The sequence below is a fragment of the Rattus norvegicus genome, chromosome 3 (genome assembly GCF_021556685.1).
Source record: "Rattus norvegicus strain SHRSP/BbbUtx chromosome 3, alternate assembly SHRSP_T2T, whole genome shotgun sequence".
In the NCBI taxonomy this organism is placed as follows: domain Eukaryota; kingdom Metazoa; phylum Chordata; class Mammalia; order Rodentia; family Muridae; genus Rattus; species Rattus norvegicus.
In genome coordinates, this window is record NC_141536.1 from 63720865 (window position 1) to 63745102 (window position 24238).

Sequence of the window (24238 nt, forward strand, 5' to 3'; positions counted from 1 at the left end):
TGGGCGGGACCGGGCCGGGCGGGCGCTCCGCGCCTACCCGGCTTGCCGGAGCCACTCGCGCTCCTGCGCCAGGCCAGGCCGGGTTCACGTGAAGCGCCAGCCCTCGGCCCCTCCCTCCCTTCCTTCCCTCCCCCCCTCCCTGTCCCCTCCTCCTGAGGCGCCCGCTCTGGCTCCCCCGGGCCCCCTGCCCGGCTGGGCGCTGACAGCAGCGGCGGGGGTCCCCGCAGCCGCCGCTGTGTCCCGCGCAGGCTCGGGCTGGGCCCGCGAAGCCCCCGGTGCGGCCATGAACCGACCCTTGTCGGCGGAGGCGGAGGAGGAACTGGAGTGGCAAGTGGCGAGTCGCAGGAGGAAGGCCTGGGCCAAGTGCCGCAGCTCCTGGCAGGCGTCGGAGACCGAGGATCTGTCCACAGAGACGACGACACAGGACGAGGACGAGGACGACGAGGAGGACCTCCCAGGCGCGAAGCTGCCGGCAGCCGCGGGGCGAGGTCGGTGCGCGGGGCAGGGACGTGCGGTCGGGACCTGACGCCCCGGACCTCTAAATGCGCGCGTGAGCCGCGCTTCAGCGCCAGCATGTGCACCTGGCTGCCGGCTGGCTCCCCTGGGTCGGGCGCCCGGAAGCTTTCCGAGGCTGCGGGTTGTCCCGGGCAGATTCTCCTGCAAGGGAGTGTCAGGATGGCTCAGCCTGAGCACTTATGTATGGGGTCCCTAACGAGCTGTCCCTTCGCTCTACTTCGCAGGAAACGTGCCCAACGAGAAGATCGCGATATGGCTCAAAGACTGCCGGTGAGTAAAGCTGGGGTTGCCTGGGGAGAAGCGAGGGGTTCGACCTCTTCTCTGGGTCCGGTGGCGGCTGTAAGCTAGGAACCGGAAAGTGAGCCGGCCGATAGCTTCCTTCTAGAAGCGATTAGAACTGGAAGTGCTGTGGCCGCTGATTATTTGGTGACCGAGTTGACTTTACAGTTAAGACTTCAGCAGTTCAGGCATGATGTCAGCAGCAGATCAGAAACTAAAACAGGTCATGGTGATGCTACTTTGGTTGGTCGTAGTTTCTCATGAAAGAATTTTGATGTTTCACGGGACGTTTTATTTTTCTTTATTTTGGCATCTGCATATCTGGCACGGAATCATTTTCCTTTCAAACGTGTTATAGACGAGTTTAATTTACTTAACTACACTGACCGGGTTTTAATTTGGGTTGTGTGCCTTAAGTCTCTCTGGGGAGCTATTAAAACTAGCCAACTTGCTCCTTGGAGTTTAACTCCTTGGACGCGGGTTTGTCAGATGGCATTGGAATTTGCAGAAGGAAATGGAGCTTTGAAGGCATTCAGACTTCATGAGTCTGTCTAGTTACACTGGCAACCTGCACAAAAAAATGCTTGATAAAATACAGAGAACATGGGTTGTATTACAATGGGTTGAATACATTTGACTAAAGTAAAATGTGTTTTACTTCTATATTTTCCCCAGTTTATTTGGCCTTTGAAAAATCTTGTGTGAAGACTATAGCTTGCTTCTGGGCATATTATTGTTTTTTTCAAATTATGTTTAACCTAGGAATTATTTGGTTTTGGTTTTTGAAAGTGATTCTTGTATGTGGTATTAATTTTTTTCTATAAAGACCTATAGAATATTGGCTGTTTCAATATTATTGAGTAACTGGAGCCATATTGATTGTTAGCTGCGGAATTTTACTTAGGTATCATAGACTTGAGATATTATGGGACGTATAGACATTAAGATGCACAGGGCATTGCTTCAAGACATCTTCAGGTTGACCACCCAGCCTAGTCTAACCCCTTGATTTCCAAATTACAAGAACATGCCCTGGACAAAGCACAGCAGTGTGCCAGGGGCTCCCCATCAGAACAGTATGACATCAGAAGGCTGAAATTTTAAGTATGCATCTTCAGAACTTTTTAGGAGAGAACTTACAGAGCATTGTCTTTGAGGTTTCCCCACCAAGGAGCGAAGAGTATAGTCTATCCTTGCTTTTATTCAGGTCTTTAAAGGTCTTGGTCTCATTTAAAATCCATTCCTTAATACAGTATTGGCTTATGCTTAGAATAGATCTAAAATATCGAGCATTTAATCTCAAGTGGATAGACAAAGGATTTTTTTTTCAAGTGTAAGAAGAAGAGAAAAATCACATTTTAAAAATGTACAGGAATTGGGGTTATAGAAGAAATCATATCAAGGAGACAGAAAGTAAAATCATTTTTTAGGTAAATGAAGTAGGGGAATGCTGACACTGACCAGGACTCAAGTTTGATCCAGAAAATTCCTTGCTAACCTTAATATGCACAGATTATGTAATTATCTAAGGAAACCTCTCATAGATTTCTTTCTTATTCTTACACTTACCCCTGTTCAGTGCACAAGCAGTTTTCGTGTGTGTACCTGAGCTGGGCATTAACATATTTTGTATATTGTGTGCAGATGATCAGAAAGACAGCATTTCCCTCCCTCGGTAACTTCTGCAGTACTGTTTGCTCATTGCTCTCCATGTTCTGGGTAAAGATGTCGTCATGTTTTCCCTTTTCCAGTGCAGTCTTTATTCTGATAACTACTTTTACGCTAACCAAGTGACTTGACTCAATGTCTAAGAAGCAGTAGGGATTCTGGTGGGATTTGAAGGAGGGTGTCTAGAAGTAGAGAACTTGCTTTTGAAAAAGGCCGGTTTCGTTCTGCCTACTTGCCATTTTCTGTTAGTGAAGAACAGCACAGGCAGCCGTGGACACAGAAGTAGGTTTTTAATGAGACAAATGTGAAATGTTTGCTAAACCTCAGAGTTAAAGTTTTATCAGTGTCCGTATGGTACTTGCTGATGATCCTTCTACAACTCACACCTCAAAAGCACCAAATTTCAAAGAACCACATTGCTTCTGTATTTGCTTGCATGTCTAATTGGCATCTAGTGTTTCTTTGAAGCAGGATGCATCCCACTTCTAATGTACAATATTAGCAGGTATGGACTGTTCCTGAGAAACTGAAGTCTGTGTTGCAGACTAGAACCTTCAGATAAAAGAATATTTCTGTGATCCAAGTCACAAAACTAAGTTGTTTCAAAGAAAGAAAGAAAGAAAGAGAGAAAGAGAGAAAGAAAGAAAGATATCTTTGTGTTTGAAAACAACTCTGAGACATTCATGTTTGAACTACAAACTTGAGGGAGAAAAATCCGCACTGGCCGATCCTTGACTCCAAGCTGGGCTGAGGACTTGCCAGCGTTAAGGGAGGAAACTGTGTCCTTGTTAGAGTTTAAAGAGGCCAGTGATGCTCTGTTTGGGAGAGAGGCTTCTGCTGAGGAGGAGAGGCTGTCTAGGTCGAGCTCTGAGCTGCCAGCTCCATTGACAGGCAAGAGTTAAGACCTCTTGAGCTTACTTCCTGACTCCTGTAACTTTTTGTTTTACTGAATGAAGTTACTTACCACAGAAAAGGTGGTTTCTTCTGATCTTTTTTTTTAATAGTTGTTGGTAGAGGGATTGAGTGAAATGTTTCTTTAGCCTTTTGTCTGTCTGTCTGTCTGTCTGTCCCCTCCCCCCTCTCTGTTTTTGCAAAGAAAATAACAATTCATATTATACGCTATGGCCGGTCCAGCTCTTAATTGCTGCAGAGCAGACCTGTGATTAAGTTATTGCTGGCGAACTGACGTGACAACAGGTATTTGCTTGGTTGGAAGGACATTACTTATGTAAGCCAGTCACATTCCTGGCCTTTGGGGAGGAGTGCTCAGTTGATCAGTTGATTAAGATGCTCGCTTAGCTGTAATTCTGAAGAGAGGCTGCCCAGGGACAGTTCTCCAGATGGGTGTTGTGAAGACTGAGGCTTCTGTGTTTCTGTGGTTGCAGCACTCCTTTGGGAGCCTCACTGGATGAGCAAAGCAGCGTTGGGCCCAAGGGTAAGAGAAAGTTTCTTTTTTCAAAAGTGAGAATCTTCCTTTGTCTTTTGGGTGAAGGTGTTGCGTGAATGACACTAGTGAGGATCATGTTTATAAAATATGCCATTGTGAGCTAGAAACCCAAAGGGGAAATATTGTCATAAGCCATGAAAGAATAGTGAGTAGCTTGCAGTCACTTTGTTTCCCAAAGCTTCTCCCAATGCCATCCTTGTGTTCTTATTGCCCAGTTAGATATTATAAAGACTGATTCAGTTCGGACTCTGATAAGTAAATATAAAGAAAGTATATAATGAGCGGGCTGGGTTAGCTTCAGCGTAGCATCTCTTTGCTTACGCTAACTGAAATTGCCACAGTTGGAATGTTAGCACCTGTGCAGGACAAAATCCCCCAGTCTCAGTGCAGGAAGAGTGCACAGGTGATGGCACTGTGGAGGAGAAGCATTCACAGCTCGAGGAACACATAGCTTGAGGGCCTGATGTGCCGTGCAGGTGTAAGGTGGCTGCTTTAGGACCTAGCTTTCTCTGGAACTCTTTGGTGAAGTAGTTTGTCTAATCCAATGTCTTCAGAGGCATAAGAGAATATAAAGTATAAGACCCGAATTCTCGAAAACTTGGCCACAAACCTGGTTTCCTAACAACAGAGAAAAGTCTTGTTTGCTCTTTGAAGTGATATAAATTATGTATTAGTGTATTCAGGTTTGACATATTTTCCTAGACTTCGGGAAGTATCCTGTATGGTTAACTTGCTTAATTAATGCTGTACGGTGGGATTAGTGTGAAGCAGCAGAGCGGGGGCTGTGGTTTCTGAATGCTCACACTCTTGTTTTAGGTGTGCTTTTGAGAAATGGAGGAAGCTTTGAAGATGACTTGTCCCTGGGAGCTGAAGGTATGTTTGTTTGTTGAGGAACTGTATCTTTATGTAGTTTTAGTTATCTTAGGAAATGAAGTAAGGACTGTCAGATCTAGAGCTCTTAGAGATACATTTAAAGGCCTTGACAGTGGGTCACATTCACTGCCTTAACCGGTAGGATTCCTGTCTGGATGCCTCTGAAATACCATCTTGCCTGACTTAAATGCGTAAAGGAACTGTTTATGACAAAACTGTGGTGATATAAATGAGGGGAAAACGGCCCCAAAGAAGGAAGGAGCATAAATATTTATGCAGGAAAGACAAAGTTGAAGCTTCGTTTTGTTGTAGGGACATAGACTCATGCCACACTTACAGCTGTGGTTTGTCTTTCTCCTTATAGTTTCTCTCTTTTAACCCCTGACAGTTAAAGATTAAAGGACAAAGACCACATAGAGTTAGAAGTTAGACGCTTATGCTGGTGCCTCTTCCAAGAAGCCGCACTGTAAAAGCATGTTGTTAAATTTGTCGCAGGTTCCAATAAAGCTTCCCAGTATGTAAAGCTAGGGTTCTCTTTTAAAGCAATTTTGTTGTTATTATAAAAGGCAGTTTACTTTGTTTTGAGACAGGTTTGTACTGTGTAGCCAAGGTGGCCTTGGATTCCCCGGGTAGCCTCAGGCTGACCTCAAACTCACAGTTGTTTGGCTTTTGCCTCCTTGGTGCTGGGGTTGCAGGTGTAAGCCACGACTGAGCCCATTGGTTTTTGTTTGCTTAGTACAATAGGTTATTGATAGCTCTAAGGAAAAAGCTAAATGCTTTTCTTAAATGCTTACAAATTATAAGCTGATGAAGAGTGGATTTATTCACTGGATTTAGTATCCTTGATTCTTCAGATCTTCATTTGCATTTGTAAGATGAGTTATGTATTTAGAACATTCTAGCATCAGAAAGTTTAGACTACATTTTTTTATTAGCTCTGTCATGTTTTTCAAAGAATAATCAAAAACTTGAACTTCCTTATTTGAAGTCAGTGCTCTTAAAAGTCGTGTCAGTCCTTTATGGAGATGCTCATCAGCTCCCCTGTAAGTAATGCATTGGATGCCTTCATATCTGCCTGGGGCCTTTCATGGTAACAAGCGATATCATTGGTAGGAAGTACAAAGAAGCAAAAACTTCTCACAGTTTTGCACATCAGAAACTAAAAAGTCAACTGCTGTCGTAGACATTTTGGTTATTAATCCTATTCATTTTATTTTTCTACAGTCATGATGAAATTAACTAAATATTGGCTACTGTTTGCTTTGACCTTGTTAAAGCTGAGAGGAAGTTTTAAAGGAAACATTACATTGAAAGGTGTAGAGCATTTCACATTACGCACTAAAGGCTGACACTAACTTTAAAAGCACATAAGAAATATGTGAATATTCTGGTTCTCCTTAATGGCACCCAGTCACATTTACTTTTAAGATGTTCCTGATTGACAGCTTTGAAATTTAATAGCACTATATACACTATATACAGACTCCCTCATTACAAGTCTACCTGGTTCCAGAAATTTAATTGATTCTTTATAGATTTTTTTTTTAATTTTTAAGCATGCAGATAGAAGTAGTTTTGCATTGCCAGAAAATACAAGCATCCTCCAAAAGTTGCTGGCCTAGTTATTGCCTGGCTGTCCAGTGGGATCAGTAGTGGCTATTTAACAAGCCAACCATGACAATGTAGATAACCTGTCTGCTCCATAACTGTGTCCTTTCCCTCTAACGGCTGTGCTCTCTGTTTGTCTGTCTGTCTGTTTATTACTTGTAGCCAATCACCTACATGAACCTGATGCTCAAGTTGAAAACTGGTATGTATCTGTTTGAGTCTACTCCTTTCTAAAAGTGAAAAAGGATCATAGAAAACCAAGTTTTAAAGTATCGAATTATATTTATAGCAACAATATCTTGGCCAAAGAGAGAAGACTTCAGTTTCATCAGAAAGGGAGAAGTATGAATTCCACTGGGTCTGGGAAAAGCAGTGGTACTGTGTCAAGGTTAGTACTGGTGAAACTGTGACCATATGGTATTGATGATCCTTTCACCTTCTTGTTTTTTATTTGATGCAGAGTGTGAATCAAAAGTCCCCAAGTGTTTCCTAGATCATCAAAACTGACAGGAGCTTCTTATGTCAAAACCAACCGCACCTGTAACTCACCAAGTAGAAGGCAGTAACTGTGTTCATAACAGGACTAGAGTCTTGGAGTAAACTCCATAGTGGAGTAACTGCTACTCATAAGGAACCAGAACTCACTGGAGAGTGGCTTAAGGAACTCTGATGTAGAAAGCGGCAAAAACTTCCACAATTAGTAGTTTAATACTTAAGGCTAGATTTGTTTTCCATGTGTTAAACCAGTCCTCCTCACCTTACTCCTCCTCCTTCCTTCGTGGATGTGGGGAGAGAAGAGCTGGAGGGAAGCTCCCCACTGGCTTTCTGACCCCAGCTTGTCTCCTTCATTGCTCCTGCTAAGATAGTTGCCTCGTATAGGAAAAAAAATAGTGTCTGCAAAGCTTAGGTTTCTCGGCTGGCCCCTCAGTACCTGAGCTGTACCAGCTTCCTGAGATGTTTTTCTTAATCCGTTCTTTCTTTATCATGCCTGGTCTGGATGGCTTTTCTGGAGAATCCTTAAAAAGATAAGGTGAGCAGTCCCTTAGAGGGTCTGCTTCGTTCTTAGGGGTTAGGCCCTCGGGCTTCTGTTTCTGATTTTCCAACACTGGTTTCCTGAGAAAATGTGCCTACGTATCCTTTGTAAGGATTGTGTATCCCATGAGTGCATAGTATCAGGAGATACGGAAAGACATTGTACTGTAAAGCCCAGGAGCCAAGGGAGTGGAAGTGGGGCTGTGGACTGATTGACATGCACACTGAGCGTCTCTATATCTTCTTCATTTGTTGTAGTGTTTCAGAACTGCTGGAGCTTTACGAGGAAGATCCTGAAGAAATTCTATATAATCTTGGATTTGGACGAGATGAACCAGATATTGCTTCTAAAATTCCTTCCAGATTTTTTAATTCGTCATCCTTTGCCAGAGGCATAGACATTAAAGTGTTTTTGAGTGCGCAAATGCAGCGGATGGAAGTGGAGAACCCAAATTACGCTCTGACAAGTAAGGGTCTGACGCTCATGCATTGTTTGAGAGTTTACAGCTGGCCAGATGATCCTTGTTTTTGTATCTGACATTTTAACAACAAGGTCAATAATAGGCTAGGTCTTTTACTCATTCTGAATTAATTATTCTAGCTATAGACACTATTCTTTCCTCCTCATCACCAACTCTTCGTAATTTATGTGCAAAACCTGTTGTTTATCTCCAAATTGCATTTGTTCAAGAAAGAAAGAAGTAGGGGAGGGGCTTTGCTAATTTTAAATGAAATCAGTTCATTTCAAGTGCTTTCTGTAAATCTAAAATAACTTGGCCAATTGGATCTTTTTACTCCTGTCTCTGCTTGTTTTTCTGTTAAATAGTGCCTCAAAGTGAGACTCCTCCCAGGTTGTCTATGGATCAACCTTATGTGTGCTTTAAGTCTACTATCCAGCTATACCCCGATGTGTGTTTTCCTAGGAAGGCATTTCCAAGAGTCTTAATGGAGTCCATGACCAAACAGTAAATAATTCATAACTAGTGATCAATAGCTGGTTCTGCTATGTTCAGTACCATCATCAGTTTTTTCTAATTTTCTAAGGTATTCTAATCTTTACAGTAAAAATCCTCTTCCTCCCTACCCTCTGATTGTTGTGGTTTACATGTTTGCTTAGGAAAAAAAATATGATTTTATAATATTCGGGATCTAAATTCAATTACTAGAGTTCTAAACAGCACGTGTTTACTGTATGTACCTATAACTTAAGCACAGGGTTTGCTTACTCTATGTATATGTAACATACAACATGTATGTATAACATATTCATCTCATTTCTTTTTTCTTTTCATAGGCCGTTTTCGTCAAATTGAAGTCCTCACTACTGTGGCCAATGCATTTTCTTCTCTGTATTCCCAAGTCTCTGGAACCCCATTGCAGAGGATTGGAAGTATGTCCTCAGTGACCTCCACCAAGGAGGCGGCAGACTGCCCTCCTCCCCTGACTCGAAGCAACACTGCAAACCGTCTGATGAAAACACTCTCAAAACTAAACTTGTGTGTTGATAAAACAGAGAAAGCAGAAGGGAGCTCTACCCCCGCTGCTGAGAAAGGAAGGAGTCTAAGTGTTTCACTGTCTGAAGATGGTGGAGGCGGCAAGAGTGACCCAAAGCCTCAGAAGGTTATAAAGAAGAAGGAGTCCTCTTCAATGCTGGCTACGGTTACAGAAGAAGTCTCAGGCAGTTCCTCGACCATCACAGACAGCATTGATGCTGACAGGCTTTCTGATGAAGCAGAGAGTAACATTAGCCACAAGGTGGAAAGTGAAGAAAATGGAGAAGCTCACAGTCAGAATGACGCGCTCCGGCAGTCTGCTGTTACAGATCCTGACTTTGGCCATGACGGGGGCAGCATGTCCAGCCTCTGTGAGCTGGAGAGCAGCAGTGAGCTGAAGAGTGCCCAGGCGTCCTCGAGTGAGAAAGAGCCATGTGCAACCCTGACAATCCCATCCATAAGAAACATAATGGTGCAGCAGAAAGACTCCTTTGAGATGGAAGAGGTAGGCAAAAGATTTCCTGAGCTTATTTTGTAAGTCGAGAGCCAGGAAGGAGGAATGGCTCCAGAAGTGTTTATAGAAAGGGAGGTGACTAACGTTCATAACTGTGGAAACATCCTCCTGTTGACACTCCTGCCTCTGCTTCCAGCTAGAGTTGGTCGCAGAACTGTGCTGTGGAACCCCTCAGGCTCAGCTGCCATCTATCCAATGACATTGTATCTGCAACCATTTTTTCCCCCAAGCTTAAGGCTTTGATAGCAGAGAGCCTTGAGAGTGTATGCAAATTCAAATCATGATTGCCCAGCAGTGGAAGTGCTAAGATCAAGCAGGTTTGCAGTCCAGTCTTCAGGAGCCCCAGTGACCTGGGCGAGGGTGAAGGCAACTTATAATAGATAGATACTAGTGATGTGTGCACCCGAGGGGAAGCGGGGCTTCTGGAAGGCTGCTGAGTGGGGTTTTATAAGTCCAGATAGGCATTTGGTGACTTTATTTTACCCATTGATACTCCTGCTAATTTCCATAAAATCTAAATTCAAGAATGTAAAACTACCTGGGAGGTTCCTTCAGAACTCCTAGGCGAGCATAGGAGCACGTTGATAGACAAGATTCAGCTGTGTGCACCAGGACACTGCACTGTGGGAGGCCTTAGGAGCAATGCGCAAAAATGCTGTCCAGTGTTACACAGGAAGAACTGAGGTATCTGGATTGTGGCTATGCATAATGTAATGTGTAATTTTTCCTATTGAAAATATGGAAGTTGCTTTGGTAACAGTTTGTGTTAGCTCTAGAATCCCGTTTTCTCGGGTTGAAGAGTAAATCATGGTTCCTCAATGTTCTCTTCACTGAGTTTGGGTCAGTCATGCTAGTGATGACTTTTTAACTTATTTCAGTTTGCTGATACGTTATTTATGCTTTTGGTGGCTTCTGGATTTTTTATATGTTAATTATGGCTACAGAGAAAAGTATGGGGGAATAGAAGAAGCTCTCTAGAATACTGTATATTTTCTTGTAGGCTGCTTTTCCCTAAATCTTTTTCCTGTGGTTTATATTTCCAGTCTTTGAATTACTAAAGTGATTTCTGCCTTAGTACAGCGAGTGTGAGAGAGGATTATGATGTGTGCTTGAAAACCCTGGCTCTGTCCTATTGATTTCTGTTGAGTGTTGTTTTGGCCCAGCTAGTCTTAAGGACTGCATGTAAGTTCAGACCTTTCCTGGGCCCCTCCTCTGTGCTCAGTAGATGGAGTAGCGTCCATACTTTAGCCCTGCACCATGGTATACAAATCTATACAGTAGCTGGAAGTTTCATGCTGGTGACTCAGTTTGGACAGCAGTAGGTTGACAGCGTCCTCTCTGTAATTTGTAGGATTTTAAAAGAGCTCAAAAAGTCTAAGGAGAAGTGTAAGTGTCAGGTCTCTGAAAGGGTTCAGATAACATACCTGGAAGGGCCTTAAGGCTTGTCAAATGGTGGGCGCAGTTTGGTGGTACTTACCTTTCTTCATAGACCTTTTCACTTGCGCCCTCTGCTGGAAAAAACGTTAATGACAAAATAACGTGAACCCTTTTGTGAAGTGAAGATTACAGGAATAGTTAAGGAATGTTAGGTACTGTGTGTGCACACAGACAGGCACGCGCGTGTGTTGTCACTAGGAATGGTGTTGTATGTTTGTAGTAACTAGCATCCAGAGGACTGAAGCACAATGACCATGAGTTTGAGACAAGCTAAACAGCAAGTTCTAGGCTAGTAACCTGCTGTCCCTAGTAACCTGGTATCCCTAGTAACCTGCTGTCCCTAGTAACCTGGTGTCCCTAGTAACCTGCTGTCCCTAGTGACCTGGTGTTCCTAGTAACCTGGTGTCCCTAGTAAGATACTTTCTCAAATGCATACAAGAAATTAACTTTCAATTTGTCTATTGTAAATAGAGGGGCATTAAGGATTATGAATTCTTTCTTTTTCATATCTATTTAAAATATTTATTAAAAACCTCCTAGAATTGTGCTTTTTCCTTTGGAAACTTTAGAGAAACTTCTAGAACAATGGATAAAGCAGGGAAATGTGTTATTTTCATTTCCTCTTAGGCATGATATGAATTGTACTAGCAGACAAAAAGAAAAAAAACAAAACAAAAAAAAACATTCTTCCGAAGGCCGGCTTACACCCCATTCTGAGTAGCTTGTAGACTTCTCTCTGGTACTCCTTTGGCTGGAGTCTGATCTCTGTAGAGAATATTAGTTCCTGTGTGAACAGCAAGTGAGTACAGGTCAGAGCCAGTTCTCAGCGAGAAGCCTCACAGCAGCAGCTCTGGACAGAGTCGGGAAGAAGGTTGCAGTCTGGCTCTGGCTCTGTGGGCAAGGCTGCCCGATCAGGTGAGACATGAGGTGACCAGGACTTAGGGGAAGCTGTTTAAATGTGAAGAGAGCTACCCAAAGGTTAGACTGAGTGACAGGCTAGGAGCAGCAGAATGCCTGTTTCTTATATTTAAGAAAGAAAAACATGAAAAAAAAAAGTCTGTAGACTGTTTTAGTTAAAAGCCAACATGCCTTCTAAAAATGTTTTAGAATGTCCAGGATATGCAGAAGTTCTAAACCCTTTCTTGTTTTTTGGTTGGGGTGTGGGAGAGGATTTTAATTCTTAGTGCCTTGAATTTTTTTTCTTGGTTTGTTTTGGTTTGGTTTAGTTTTGTTGGCTAGTTGAATACAGCATGGAAACTCCATGGAGTTAGACATCAGACGTCTGGAGGGGTCACAGTAAAGTGGTCCTACTGAGTGGACAGTTGCTCCTCTTTTGTGAATATGTCTGTATTAGTGGAGGGGGCCTTCCTCTGTGTGCTGGGGGTCCTCTCACTCTGCTAATGAACCATGTAAAAGGAGTTGGTGCTGGCTGCACACATAAACTTGCTTGAATTCCTAAAACAACTAACTGTCTGTAAATCATACTTTGTACTTATACAACTTATTATTACTTTTAGCTTCTAAGTTTTAGGGTTTGTTCTATTCATTTATCTGAGTTCCAATAACCTGAAATCAGTGAGATGTTTGAGGAACAGTGGCATTGTCCCTTTAGCCTTCTAAATTTTGAGGTTTTTTTTCTTTAGACAAAATCTTGCTGTGATGCCAGGTTGATTCTCCTGCTTCAACCTCCCAAATATTGGGTTATAGGCATGCACCACTATCTCTATTCCTAGCTGTACTTTCTAAAGATAGGAATTTAAATATGAAATTTGATAGTTGATATGTGCCATGATCTCCCAAATCCCAGATAATCACTTACATAACAGTGGAAACAAACTTTGTGTGTGGTTTATGTTAAATCTTAGCAGTTTTCTTTTCTTCAGGGTAACTTAGAAATAATTACAGAATTATAGACTAATACAAAGGTTTTGTGAACTAGTTCTCTTCCCCTTACACCTTCCTGACACTTAGATATTACTTCCCAGCAGTGGTTTTCCTCTTCTCCCTGGGGGAAGTGATATGTGCTATAATGTCAGAGCCTCAGGAGATGGACTGTATCTGTGGAGGAAGGAAGACTGCAGTGAGGGATCTGCTATCACGTGTCGTTGCTACTTTGTTGTTAGTTTTGCGTTACTTTTGATTGACTTAAGGACTTGTGGTAGAAGAGTTTTCACCCTTATTTTATAATTGCAAAACCAGATAAATAGCACAGATAGTTTTTAGAAGCCAGTAAATGGCTAATAAGACTTGAACTCTGGACTGACTCCTTTGACCTGCACCATATATATGCCATGGAACAGAGGTGGGAAAGGAGAGTAGTGAGATCTACCTTCTTCCTTCCTTCCTTCCTTCCTTCCCCACACAGAATTGTAATTTCTAAGGCTCTAATTTAAAATTTATTTCAGCTTTACTTTGTATTTAGCATGTTTAAAATGACAAGTGTGGTTAGTGTTGTTTTGATCCTGAGGAGAGGGGCTGGATGAGAACTGCATCCAAAAGGTACTGCCACCAAGAAGTCAAAGTCAAGATAGCTAGAGGATAGTTGAGAAAGCTAAGCAACTTTGTTGTTTTAGCTTAATGTGTATTTTGTTTGTTTTCCTTTTATTATGGGAAGTTTTGAATTACCTAAAGTTTAAAGAATCGTATGATAAAAACTTATTACTTGTTACTGACTTCAGTTTTGTTTGATTATATTTATAAAACTTTAATCTAATGCTACCTAGAGTACTTGGCCAGCTTAAAATACAGCACTAGGAATGCTTGCTGTGTAGGTCTTCATTCTGTATGAGCTTCATAGTTTTACACTCAGGTCTGACGTTTGCACAGTCATGACCAGCAAGACTAAGTCATCACTAGTGGTCTTACTACAGTAAGATTTTGCTGAGAACAGTCTTCCTGACATTAGCAGTTGTGTAAGTAAGCATGACCCTCTCCACTGTCAGAGCCTGTCTTGCACTGATGAAGGGCTTTGTAGTAAGGAGACATCTTTTGCCCTAGGATAACATTATGAAGGTTAGATGGCTAGAGAGGTAGGTAGCATGTTCTTCAAATCCATACCACTTCCTGGTTAATTCATCTCCAAGAAGTGGTAATCCTACATCTATAAAGTGCAAGATGGTAATTTGTTGTGTCTAAGCTGAGATTCTTAAGATACAAACAGCTATCTAGAGTTCTTCTATACTCTTTCAATCTAGTTAATGATTGTTTTTTAGAAATCTGTATTAGGCTGTGAAAGACCCCCAAACTTGGGGAGACTCTCACTCCAGTCACGGGTTGGGGTACCTGTCTGGACTTTGTTTGAGACTAACTTTTTGAAATTTAACTCTTCAGCTGGGCCAGAGTAGCAGCTAATAATAGGCCTTTTGTTGAATATAAAAAGAAAATGTGTTCTGTTCCCTTGCACTTAAAACAATGGTTTTCCGGTTGAACTTGTATCTGCTGCTTTGAAGAATATGTTGTTTTAAATAGTAGCAAATAACAGTAAAGCTGACTTTCTGTGTCATATTCAGGAGAGTTTAAATGCTCACTACTTTCAGTTTCTACAGGTCATAACTATAGCTTCATGGGACTAAAAAAATGTCATCACAAATCAGAAATCCCTGAACAGGGAGTACTATCATTAATTACATTTTTGTGGTGGTGATATGTGTGCTCTCTCTCTGTCTGTCTCTGTCTGCCTGTTTCTGTGTCTGTCTGTCTCTCTCTCTCTTGTGTATGTGGGGGTGTTGTATTGTGGCTGTGGTTGTGTGTGGTGTGTGTTGGCCCTCTATTCATTCCTGTGGGATATTTCTTATTTTTTAATTAATTCATAGCTTGAAGTATACCAGGGTTCAAATTGAAAGTTTGTTTGTTATTTGTTCGTTGATTTGTTCAAGTTTAAAAACCTGTGTTTGACTATTTTGTTTCCTTTATTTTGTAAAGTAGTAGAAATGAACAAATGCCTCCTCAAATATTTACACTTGATACAGGTTAGTCATACTAGTATAGCTAGGTAGTGTCTCCACAGGGTGAGGATGGCATTTAGAATCAATATTTCCTAAATAATAATATAGTTGTACAGGTAGGAAAAAAGGCAAGTTTTCTAGGTTTGTTACTTCTATTATATAGAAATATTAGAGCAATTTTTATGAGTAAGAGTCTTTAAGATTTTAGTTGTATTAAGATTTCCTTCCTACTTAAAATACCAATATGTCTTAAAAGAACATTTTTATCAGGACAGAACATTCTTATACACGAGTAACAATTGATGTCTCAAACTGGAAGGCTTCAGAACATTCAGCAGTGAGAGCACGGTGTCCTATTTCCATAGATACCAAACTTGTATTTGCCTCAAATGTGGGTCAGTCATCACCTCCTATGATGTGATGCACAGACTAGCATTTTTCCTCATATTGGAACTACTTTAATGTTTCACATTTAGGGCAACCTCCTGGTGTGGGCTGTCTTCCACATAGAGCAACTTCTGAGAAACAGACTATGTGTGGGGTTTTGAATATGTTTGTATTTATGCAGCTACTTTATACGCTATCTTTCTCTGCCACTTCCCTATGTTGAGGGGACATGGCAGCATGACAGGACTGCATGTCAGTGGAGAAGAGATGGGAAGACTAAGCTGTGGGACATGCTGACAGTTTTCAGATAAAGTGCCTACATAACGTTTGTGCACTTCAGTGACTTGTTTAATGAATAACCACCAAGAGACATTCTTCTTGGCCACAGATTTTCTTAGTTTTAACTACACATGATTCTCTTTTAGGTCCAGAGCACAGAGGGAGAAGCACCTCACGTGCCAGCCACTTGCCAGCTAAGCCTTGCCAAGTCAAAAAGAGGTAAGCGGCCCACTGACCACTGCTTCCTACAGTTGCACAGTGTTGTCAGCTGAGGAGAGGAGTGCCTCTCAGTGTGTGGAGTAGCAGTAAGCGCCAAAGATGGGGATGCAGAGCAGGTGAGCTCTCATCTCAGCATTAACTTTTGTGGGGTTTTTATGGGGGAGACTTATTCTTACAAACTAATACTAGATTGTTTATCCTGTAATGACCTCATTAAACATTTCTGGGTGCACTAGTTTTCAAATCTGTACATGGACTGAAACAGATTATGACTACTTTTGCATTGTTATGATTGGACACCCTCTTATGTTCCCTGTTTCTGGGGGCTTTTATGCAAATATATCTTGTAAGTATAATACATGCAATGTAACTGGGCAAAAACTCACTAGCAGTAGTTCAACCGAGTTAACGTGGTGCAGACCAAAGGTGAGTGGCTGCAGATTCGACTCTCTTCTTGAATCATTAATTATTGACCAGAAAACCTTTGGATCCACTCCTTACACTTTGCCTTGCAACTAGAAAATGCTGTCTGGTTTTAAATTTACAACACATTTGATGTTTAGAGAAGGAAAGAGGAAGAAGTTAAATGACCACTGAAGGTAGGACTGTTTATTTTTAAAACTTTACACATACCAAACCACCTGTTTTTGTTTTTTTTAACAAAAATTTATATGTATGTTCTTAGAATAGAAAATTACATGTTAGTCTTCCTGAGGAACAGCTTGCATGTGTGACATTAAAGCATAGGCCCCTAGTCACTTCAGCTCTACCTAGTCAGACACAAAGCGAATTTTCTCACTGAGTATTCTGTCTGTCTTAAGTACGTATAACTCCATCTCCTGTTGAAGCGCAGAGAGCAAAGCAGAGGCGATATTGAACAAAGCAACTAAGTCACTGTGTGTCAGAGGATGACCGAGTGGTAAATTTCCTTGAAGTTGTTCTAGGGAAGCGGTGAGAAATACGGAAGATCTATTTAGTGGCCATTCAAACTGGAGTTCCTCCTGGTTCCCAGTCTTCAGTCTCTTGTTCTTGTTTATGATGCCATAAACAAAACCATTTGCATATTTGTCAATAGATCTTTTCTAAAGTTACAGTAAAAGAGTTTTGTATGTGTAGTTGTGATAAAGGGTTACAGGAAACAGTGACATTTGGTCCATTTGGAAGGCAGTCTATGGAGTCGTGGTAATGGGTAATGTGGTACGTCACAGACTAGTCATAACTTCATAGTTAGAATCACTACTCATTTCCAAGCACAGTAGAAGCAAGGCGTGGCTTCACTAGTCGGACTCTGCAAGCACACGCCTGTAGTCTCGGGTGCAGGGACTCGTTCTTGAACTGAGAGAGAGGTTCCGTAGCTCGGCTCATGTCCCAGCCTGGTGTTCACTGAGCAGCCTCAGATTCCAGAAGTCCCACACTGGCCTTTTTATGAAGATAACTATTTTTTTCACGAAAATCTGGAAGAGAATATACTGATTTTGATACTAAACAGATGGTTTCTGTATTTTGTTTTGTTTCATATTTAAATATTTTGCGTAACTTTTAAATTAAGGTAATTTTCAGTGTCTTCAAAACTGAGTATTAATCCTTAGGTCTAAATTTTTCTAGTAAAGAACTGCGGTTTCATTTTATAAAACTTACTTTATCAATAAGTACTTTATGGATGTTTTTGCCTTCTTACTTGTTTTGCTTGCACATATGTGTGTGCACCGCTGGTGTGCCTGGTCTTGTAACCTGGAACCAGAGTTAACAGTTGTTTATGAATCACCATATGGGTGCTAGGAATTGAACCCAGGTTCTGTGCAAAAACAAATGCTCTTACTTGCTGAGTCATCTCTTTAGCCCAAGAGAACTATGCAGGGAACGAAATATCTGCCCAAAGACCCTAGATTGGCTTATATTTAGGCAAAGCCTTTCTCTTTGGTTCAGGCTGGCCTCAAGCTCCAGCTCCACTTGCCAGGCTCCTAGCTTTGTAGACGAACAAAGCAATGCTGTGTGGTTTTAGGTCCAAGAGTACTTTCCTACCTTCTCCTGAAGCAGTGCTCTGCAGTGGAGGGCTGTAATCCCTGTCTGCAGAGAGACGCGGTACTGCCTTACACCATGAAGCAAAGAAGAAGCTTAAGCTCTGTGTGCCGCTCCCTTCCCCACGCCCACTCTGAAGCCTGCTCAGTCTGCATTGCCAACCAAACTGTAGTACACATATGCTCAGCTGTGAGGAGAACCGGTCCAGACCTTATTCTGCTGCACATTCAGCAGATCTTTGAAGAAACTGACCCTGTCTTCTCTGTACTTCATAGAAATTCCCTTTACCCCACCAAATATGCCCTTTAATTTCTAGATCATTTATGTAACTGCTTAATTGTTGTGAGTTACCACTGAGTCATTAAGCAAACATTGCCATGTTGTTCTACATACCAGAACATTAAGAATAAGTAAAGTTCCTGTCTTCATGGGCTCAAAGTCTAGTTATAAACAGAACAAGACAGAGCCGTGACACACAAGAACAGTGGCAGCTGCTCTGACTAGAGGGCCAGTCTGTTTTGAAGGACTGTAGTGCCCAGTCAGAACTGCTGGGAACAGTTTGTCACAGTCCACTTCCATAGTTGTTCCAGCAGGTCCAGGTTGAGTGAGGAGATAGAACATGTCTTTAACTCATTATGCAGCCGACTAACATCGTAACACTGCTGGGGACCTTTCTCAGTTTTCGAAAGGGATGTAATCACTATTTCTTGAATCTTTAAACTCCAGTAGGATGTTTTTAAACCCAAGTGGATTTTATTAGTCATATTATCTGGTTCAGATGATTTGATAAACACTGCATTCAGCCTGCCTCGCAAATGCACGAGGCATAAAGTCCCCTCCTGTGGTGAGTGTAATGTAGATAGAATGCCATCTTGCTTACTGCACACATATATTTATTTATATAGTTAGTATCTTTCATAAAAGAACATTGTATATATTTAGAAATTAGAACATATTTAATGCTAAACATGTCTTTGCAAAATTAGCAGTGTTATATATTAATTGAATCTTCTACTTCTGTTTAATTGTTATGAAAAAATTATTTCCCAACACAAACAATTGTTATCATAAGAAACACTAGAGATATTTGAATATCCTTATATTTCAAATGATTTAGTTTATAGCCCTTTCTTTCTTTGAAACTAGTAAGATGCAGAAAGTTTTATTGGATTCTGCATATAAACTTATTATTTCACTTCCTAACCATTTTTGTAGATTTATATAACTTGTAAATTGTTTATTTTTATTTTATCCAGTTTACATCTGTGGTAATTGGATTTATCAAGTATTTTGCCACTAGAGCTTACTTAGCAAATGAATGCTGAGAGTTTCTGATAGAAAACCCGATTCAGCTTTTATTTGAACTTGAGTTACTGGCTGTCCTTTGAAGCTGCAATTTTCCATAGTAATTTGTTCTGCTTTGTTGGGGATCGTATCTATGATGATGTCACTACCCGCCATTGCAGGCCTATGTGTTTAATAGTGTTTCTACTGACAGATCATCTGTTGCGAACTGCAAGTCAGCATTCTGATAGCAGCGGGTTTGCTGAGGATTCCACAGACTGCCTCTCCCTCAATCACCTTCAGGTACAGTTTCCTGTGTTCATTAATAGACACTTCCATTGACTTTGTTTTAAGGCAGTCGTCTGTCCATGTGTTGTATTGTAAGGTTGTCTGTCAAATGGAAATAGGAATAAAATGTCTGAAATGTAGCTCTTGGCTACATATTTGACTATAAGTTTCAGGTTTTACTTATTCATGATCTCTGGATATAAAAAAATTAATTCTTAGTTTCATATTACTAGTGACTAAATTGGTTTGGTTTTAAACTGCTTGGTCTGGTGTTTTTCTTATTTGCTTATAGTTATTATATTCCAGTATTTAATAATAAATTTTGTTTAGTTTAAAACTCATATTCCCGCTAGTTCTATGAACTTTTATGAAAATTAAGGTATTTTAGGTAACCCAGAAAGCAGGTGCCTTTTCATCCTTGAGGAGGTGGTGGTTGGTAGAACACAGAGTCACAGAATGCACAGGAAAGGGATTCAAAATGTCTTTAATAAAATCTGAAAATTGAAATAAGTAAAACAAAATAGATTTAAGAGTTTTCTAGAAGCATAGCATTTGAAGGCTAAACAGGCAAGAAATATACCCAAGGAGACACAGGAAGAAACACGTTTGAGGAGAGACTCACAAGGGTCTACCCTAAGAGAGCTTTTGGTAGTTGGCTCATTTTGTTTCAGGGTTCTGGACATTGATAGGCGACCTATAGGTGGGTAACCCTATACCCATGTGCATATGGATAAGACTGGTACTTAGTGTGTTACCAAGAAAAAAAGTTAAGATCTGAAGTTGGGAAGGGGACATGTGGAGGTCTGAAGGGAGTTGGGATGGAGAAATGGGATGTAGTTGTGATCATAACTTATTGTATGATATGCATGCTGTTCTCAAAAGAATAAATTAAAACTTATTAAAGAAAGCACTGAGGTGAATTCTTCGAGGTAAAATGGAAAAATGATAGTAAGATGAAAGCATGATGGAAAATGTATTGATAAAGGCAAATAGGTATCTGATCCCAGGTTGTAATTCCTTAATCTAAAAGCTGCAGCTTTAAAGGGCTGTAAGAGTGGCATTTGTGCCACAGCCATCTTTGTGTTTCAGTGTTTGGTTGTATCTCTTATGCTACAGGCAGTATCAGTGCATGGAATCCAGTGTGTGTTTCTGGGAGTGAATGGGCAGTGCTCTATGTGTACTGTATTTCCAGTGTTTTATGTGCTTTGTGTTCCAAGGTTTTGCATTCCACCATGTCCACAGAGTGGCCATCTGTCTCTTGCACGGATACAATTTTGTTTCCCATTTATATTATTTAATAAAGTACATGATGCTCAATATTTTATTAAAAAGTAAGATTTATTTTAGATACTTTTGCTTGTTCATAAGTTAATATAGTGGTCTGAACATACTTAAAACAGAATGGGCTAAGATATGATACTTGACAGGTTATGTATACTAAAATTATTTATAAAATAATGAAGTACACAAAGCATTGGTCAGTGGGAAGAGGGTATGTAGTTGTGATGAAATAAGCAAAGTAAAGGCAGCCTGAGGCATGTGTCAGTGATGAGGAAGGAAAGATAAGGCCCTGGTAGGTTTTCAGGTAGGTTTGACTGCCTGCTTGAAGAGGGCTCTGTGTCCCAGCATGGGAGCAAAGTTGATGAGGTTAGGGAGGGGCCATACTGTAAGAAAGTTTGATCCAGAAGAATCTGGGATGAAACTGTTGAGAGACCCCTGGTCCTAGAGCAAGGTGATCCAGGATGGCTGTGGAAAAGGAACACATCCTTCCAGCGTGAAGAGAGGACGCTGAGAACTAGGGAACGTGTGTATCGAGGCAGAACAGCAAGACATTCTGTCCAACTCTGAGAGTCAGTTTCATGTGTTGGAAATGAAGTGAAAGGAAAATAGATCTGAGACAATGTTGATGAGTAAGTGTGGGGTGGGGGATAATAACCAGAATGACTACAAATCCATAGTCTTGTCAGCGGGGACTCTCACTTCATTCTCAGCCTCCCAAGTGCTTTCCTTCACAGGTTCATGAGTCCCTGCAAGCCATGGGGAGCAGTGCTGACAGCTGCGACAGTGAAACAACTGTCACATCACTTGGTGAAGACCATGTGACTCCGACAGCACCAGACCAGCCTTACTTCAATGAATCAGAGGAGGAGTCTCTTGCCTCTCTGCAGAAGGGAAGAGCAAAGGTCATAGTTGCTGAGAAAAGAAAAGCAGATAACCAAGATTTCCCCCACTGTGTGACTGCAGAGAATGCTGGAAACAATGAGTCCGTGAAGGGTCCATGTGAGCCTGGGCCTCAGATTACAGAGACAGAGACAGAGGAGGAGCCACCTCTGGCAGCCACTGGAGAGCTCCTGAGGGAAGGGAGTGGAGAGAGTGATATGGATAAGGGCAGTGAATGTGAATTTGCGCAGTACACCACACACCACATTCTCAGGTCCTTGACTTCCTTTGAAGAGGCTCAGGGCAGCGGTATGAGCTCTAAAAAGAAAACTGAGTTTCCCTCTTCTGTGGACAGAGTGAACACTGCCCTGCAGAGAGCTCAAATGAAGGTTTGCAGTATGTCTGGTCAGAGAGTAGGGCGTAGCCTAATAAAATCAAAGGATCTGTTGAAACAAAGGTACTTTCTCGCAAAAGCTGGCTATCCTCTAAGAAGGTCTCAGTCTTTGCCCACCACTTTACTGAGCCCAGTAAGGGTGGTATCTTCTGTCAATGTACGATTATCTCCAGGAAAAGAGACCAGGTGCAGCCCACCATCCTTCACCTACAAGTACACACCTGAAGAGGAACAAGAATTGGAAAAGCAAGTAACTGAACACGATGGCCAGTCTTTGGTTAAATCTACCATCTTCATCCCTCCATCCTCTGTGAAGAAAGAAGAGGCCCCTCAGAGTGAGGGGACACGACTGGAGGAATGCCACCATGGAAGGCTTGCCCCCTGCCCACAGTTTGCTCCAATCTCCCAGTCCACCTGCTCCCTTCACTCTGTCCACTCTGAGTGGCAGGACAGGCCTCTGTGTGAACACATGAGAACTCTGAGTGCCCATAGTGTCCCCAACATATCAGGTGCTGCATGTAGTGCCTTCTCCTCTCCTTTTGGTTGTCCCTACTCACATAGACACGCTGCCCACCCATGCAGGCCATGCCCTGTGAACCCTCCTTCCGCCATAGAGATGCAGTTGCGGAGAGTGTTACATGACATTAGAAACTCACTACAGAATCTCTCACAGGTAAGTAGAGATCTTTATGCTTTAGTGCTCTGAGCTCTTCCTAACTCCTCAGCAAGTTAGGACCGAGCAGACAAACCACCTCACCTTATTTTCCTGCATGCTGTCATAGACATGTCTCTCCCATTTTGTGAGGGAAAGCTGTAACTAATCCTAAACAAAGTTCATCTGAGAGTCTCCTCTTTGTAGAGGCGGCATTATTCCACAGTATTTTTTCCTCTCAGCCTTTCCTTCATTCTCTTTGTCTGAACCTTAGATTGTCCTGTTAAAAGCATCTTTCTTCTCAATCCTTTTTCTCCTTTTCTCTGCCATTTGGATGTGCAGATCTCTTCTAACTTTCTAAGACTTCTCGTTGACTCCGGTGGCTCCATGTTCTCCTGGGTTTTGTAGCTCTCTGACTAAGCTTTCCTGTTCACCCGCTCACCTGCTCATCTGCTCACCTCTGAGGCTGGCCTCCTGGCACAGAATTATTCTCTTTCCATGGGCTCAAAACTGGAACCACTCCAGAGAATCAGGTAAAGTGTAAATTCTGAATGCATGCCACCTGTTACAGTGAAAGAGTGAACAAGAAGCCACTTGGGTTAAAAAATCAAATTTTCAGATATGAAAAGATATGCCTTTCATATACCTCCTTGTCCTCCTGACAATTGTCCCTATTAGTTTGCAGCCTGGCCAGAGCATTCTTCCTCATCAAGCATAGTTCTGGCTGTGGCTATACTTCCTTGAGGCTGGGGAATTTCAGAGCTATCTCTATCTGTACATCTGTAGTGAGCCACTCTGGCTGTGGGTGGTTGGCCATGAACTTCCTGTCAGTACCTCAGTTGGTAATCTCCCCACTCCCCACTCCCCACTCCCCACCTAAACAGACAACTTCCCCAGCCTCTGCTTAGGTGTGCGCTCCAGTGCTACCGGGCAGCAGAGCATTCAGGGTTCTCAGTATCCTTGAACTCGGGTGATCGGCACATATCACATGGTTGTTGGTTGTTGGTTGTTGTTGCTGTTGCTGTTGCTGTTGCTGTTGCTGTTGTTGCTGCAGTTTTCCAACTGTGGGGCTCTGTCCTTGCTGTTCTTCTCATGAACTGCCAAGTCCTGATAGTGCCTAAAGTTCAGGTCAGATGTTACCACTAGCATATTTACCTACTGAATTTTCATTTGCTTTTATAATACAAACAGACAGACACACACACACACACACACACACACACACACACACGTGTGCACACTTATTCACATTCACACACACAATCACAAACACTTGCCACACAATGTATGCTCCTTCACACATATACTCACATACATATATATCATACATATATATACTCATACATAAATTCACACTGTTCTTCTCACTTTTAATTTCCTTACACTGAGATGAGGGCTTTGTCAACTTTTGTCTTCCCTGCCTTTGCCAATAGCGTATGTTTCCCTGAGAGTGTGGATGATGGCCACTTGCTGCTTTCTCTAACCACACCAGTGTGGTGCAGTCTCCTGTTGCTTTTGCTTACAAATATCTGGGTCTTGGGCTTCTCTACTCACCTTCTCGAGGCAATAGGAAGCTCTGTAAATACACTGTCCTCCTGCATGGACACACACACGGACATGCTTCCCTTTGCCTGTCCTCCTCCTGAACAGTGATTTGGACACAGAATGGTGAAAGATGGCCAGTGGCAGCAGAGATTAACTTCTTCTGTTGTTGATTATAATATACATCATTGTGGGTTTGATGT

At 41.9% G+C, this 24238-nt stretch overlaps 1 protein-coding gene across 2 annotated transcripts in view; it reads left to right on the forward strand.

Annotated features, from left to right (window-relative positions):
- The first annotated feature begins 53 nt into the window (after window positions 1-53).
- Window positions 54-24238, forward strand: part of Itprid2 (ITPR interacting domain containing 2) — a 37317-nt gene continuing 13132 nt past the window's right edge. The window contains exons 1-11 of one of the 2 annotated variants that reach the window (XM_087651744.1): window positions 54-488; window positions 741-786; window positions 3849-3898; window positions 4727-4783; window positions 6554-6593; window positions 6681-6779; window positions 7682-7890; window positions 8718-9421; window positions 15624-15696; window positions 19214-19302; window positions 21303-22514. In XM_087651744.1, the coding sequence (XP_087507870.1) occupies window positions 284-488; window positions 741-786; window positions 3849-3898; window positions 4727-4783; window positions 6554-6593; window positions 6681-6779; window positions 7682-7890; window positions 8718-9421; window positions 15624-15696; window positions 19214-19302; window positions 21303-22514 (2784 nt within the window). In that variant the 5' untranslated portion in view covers window positions 54-283. 2 annotated transcript variants of the gene reach the window in all.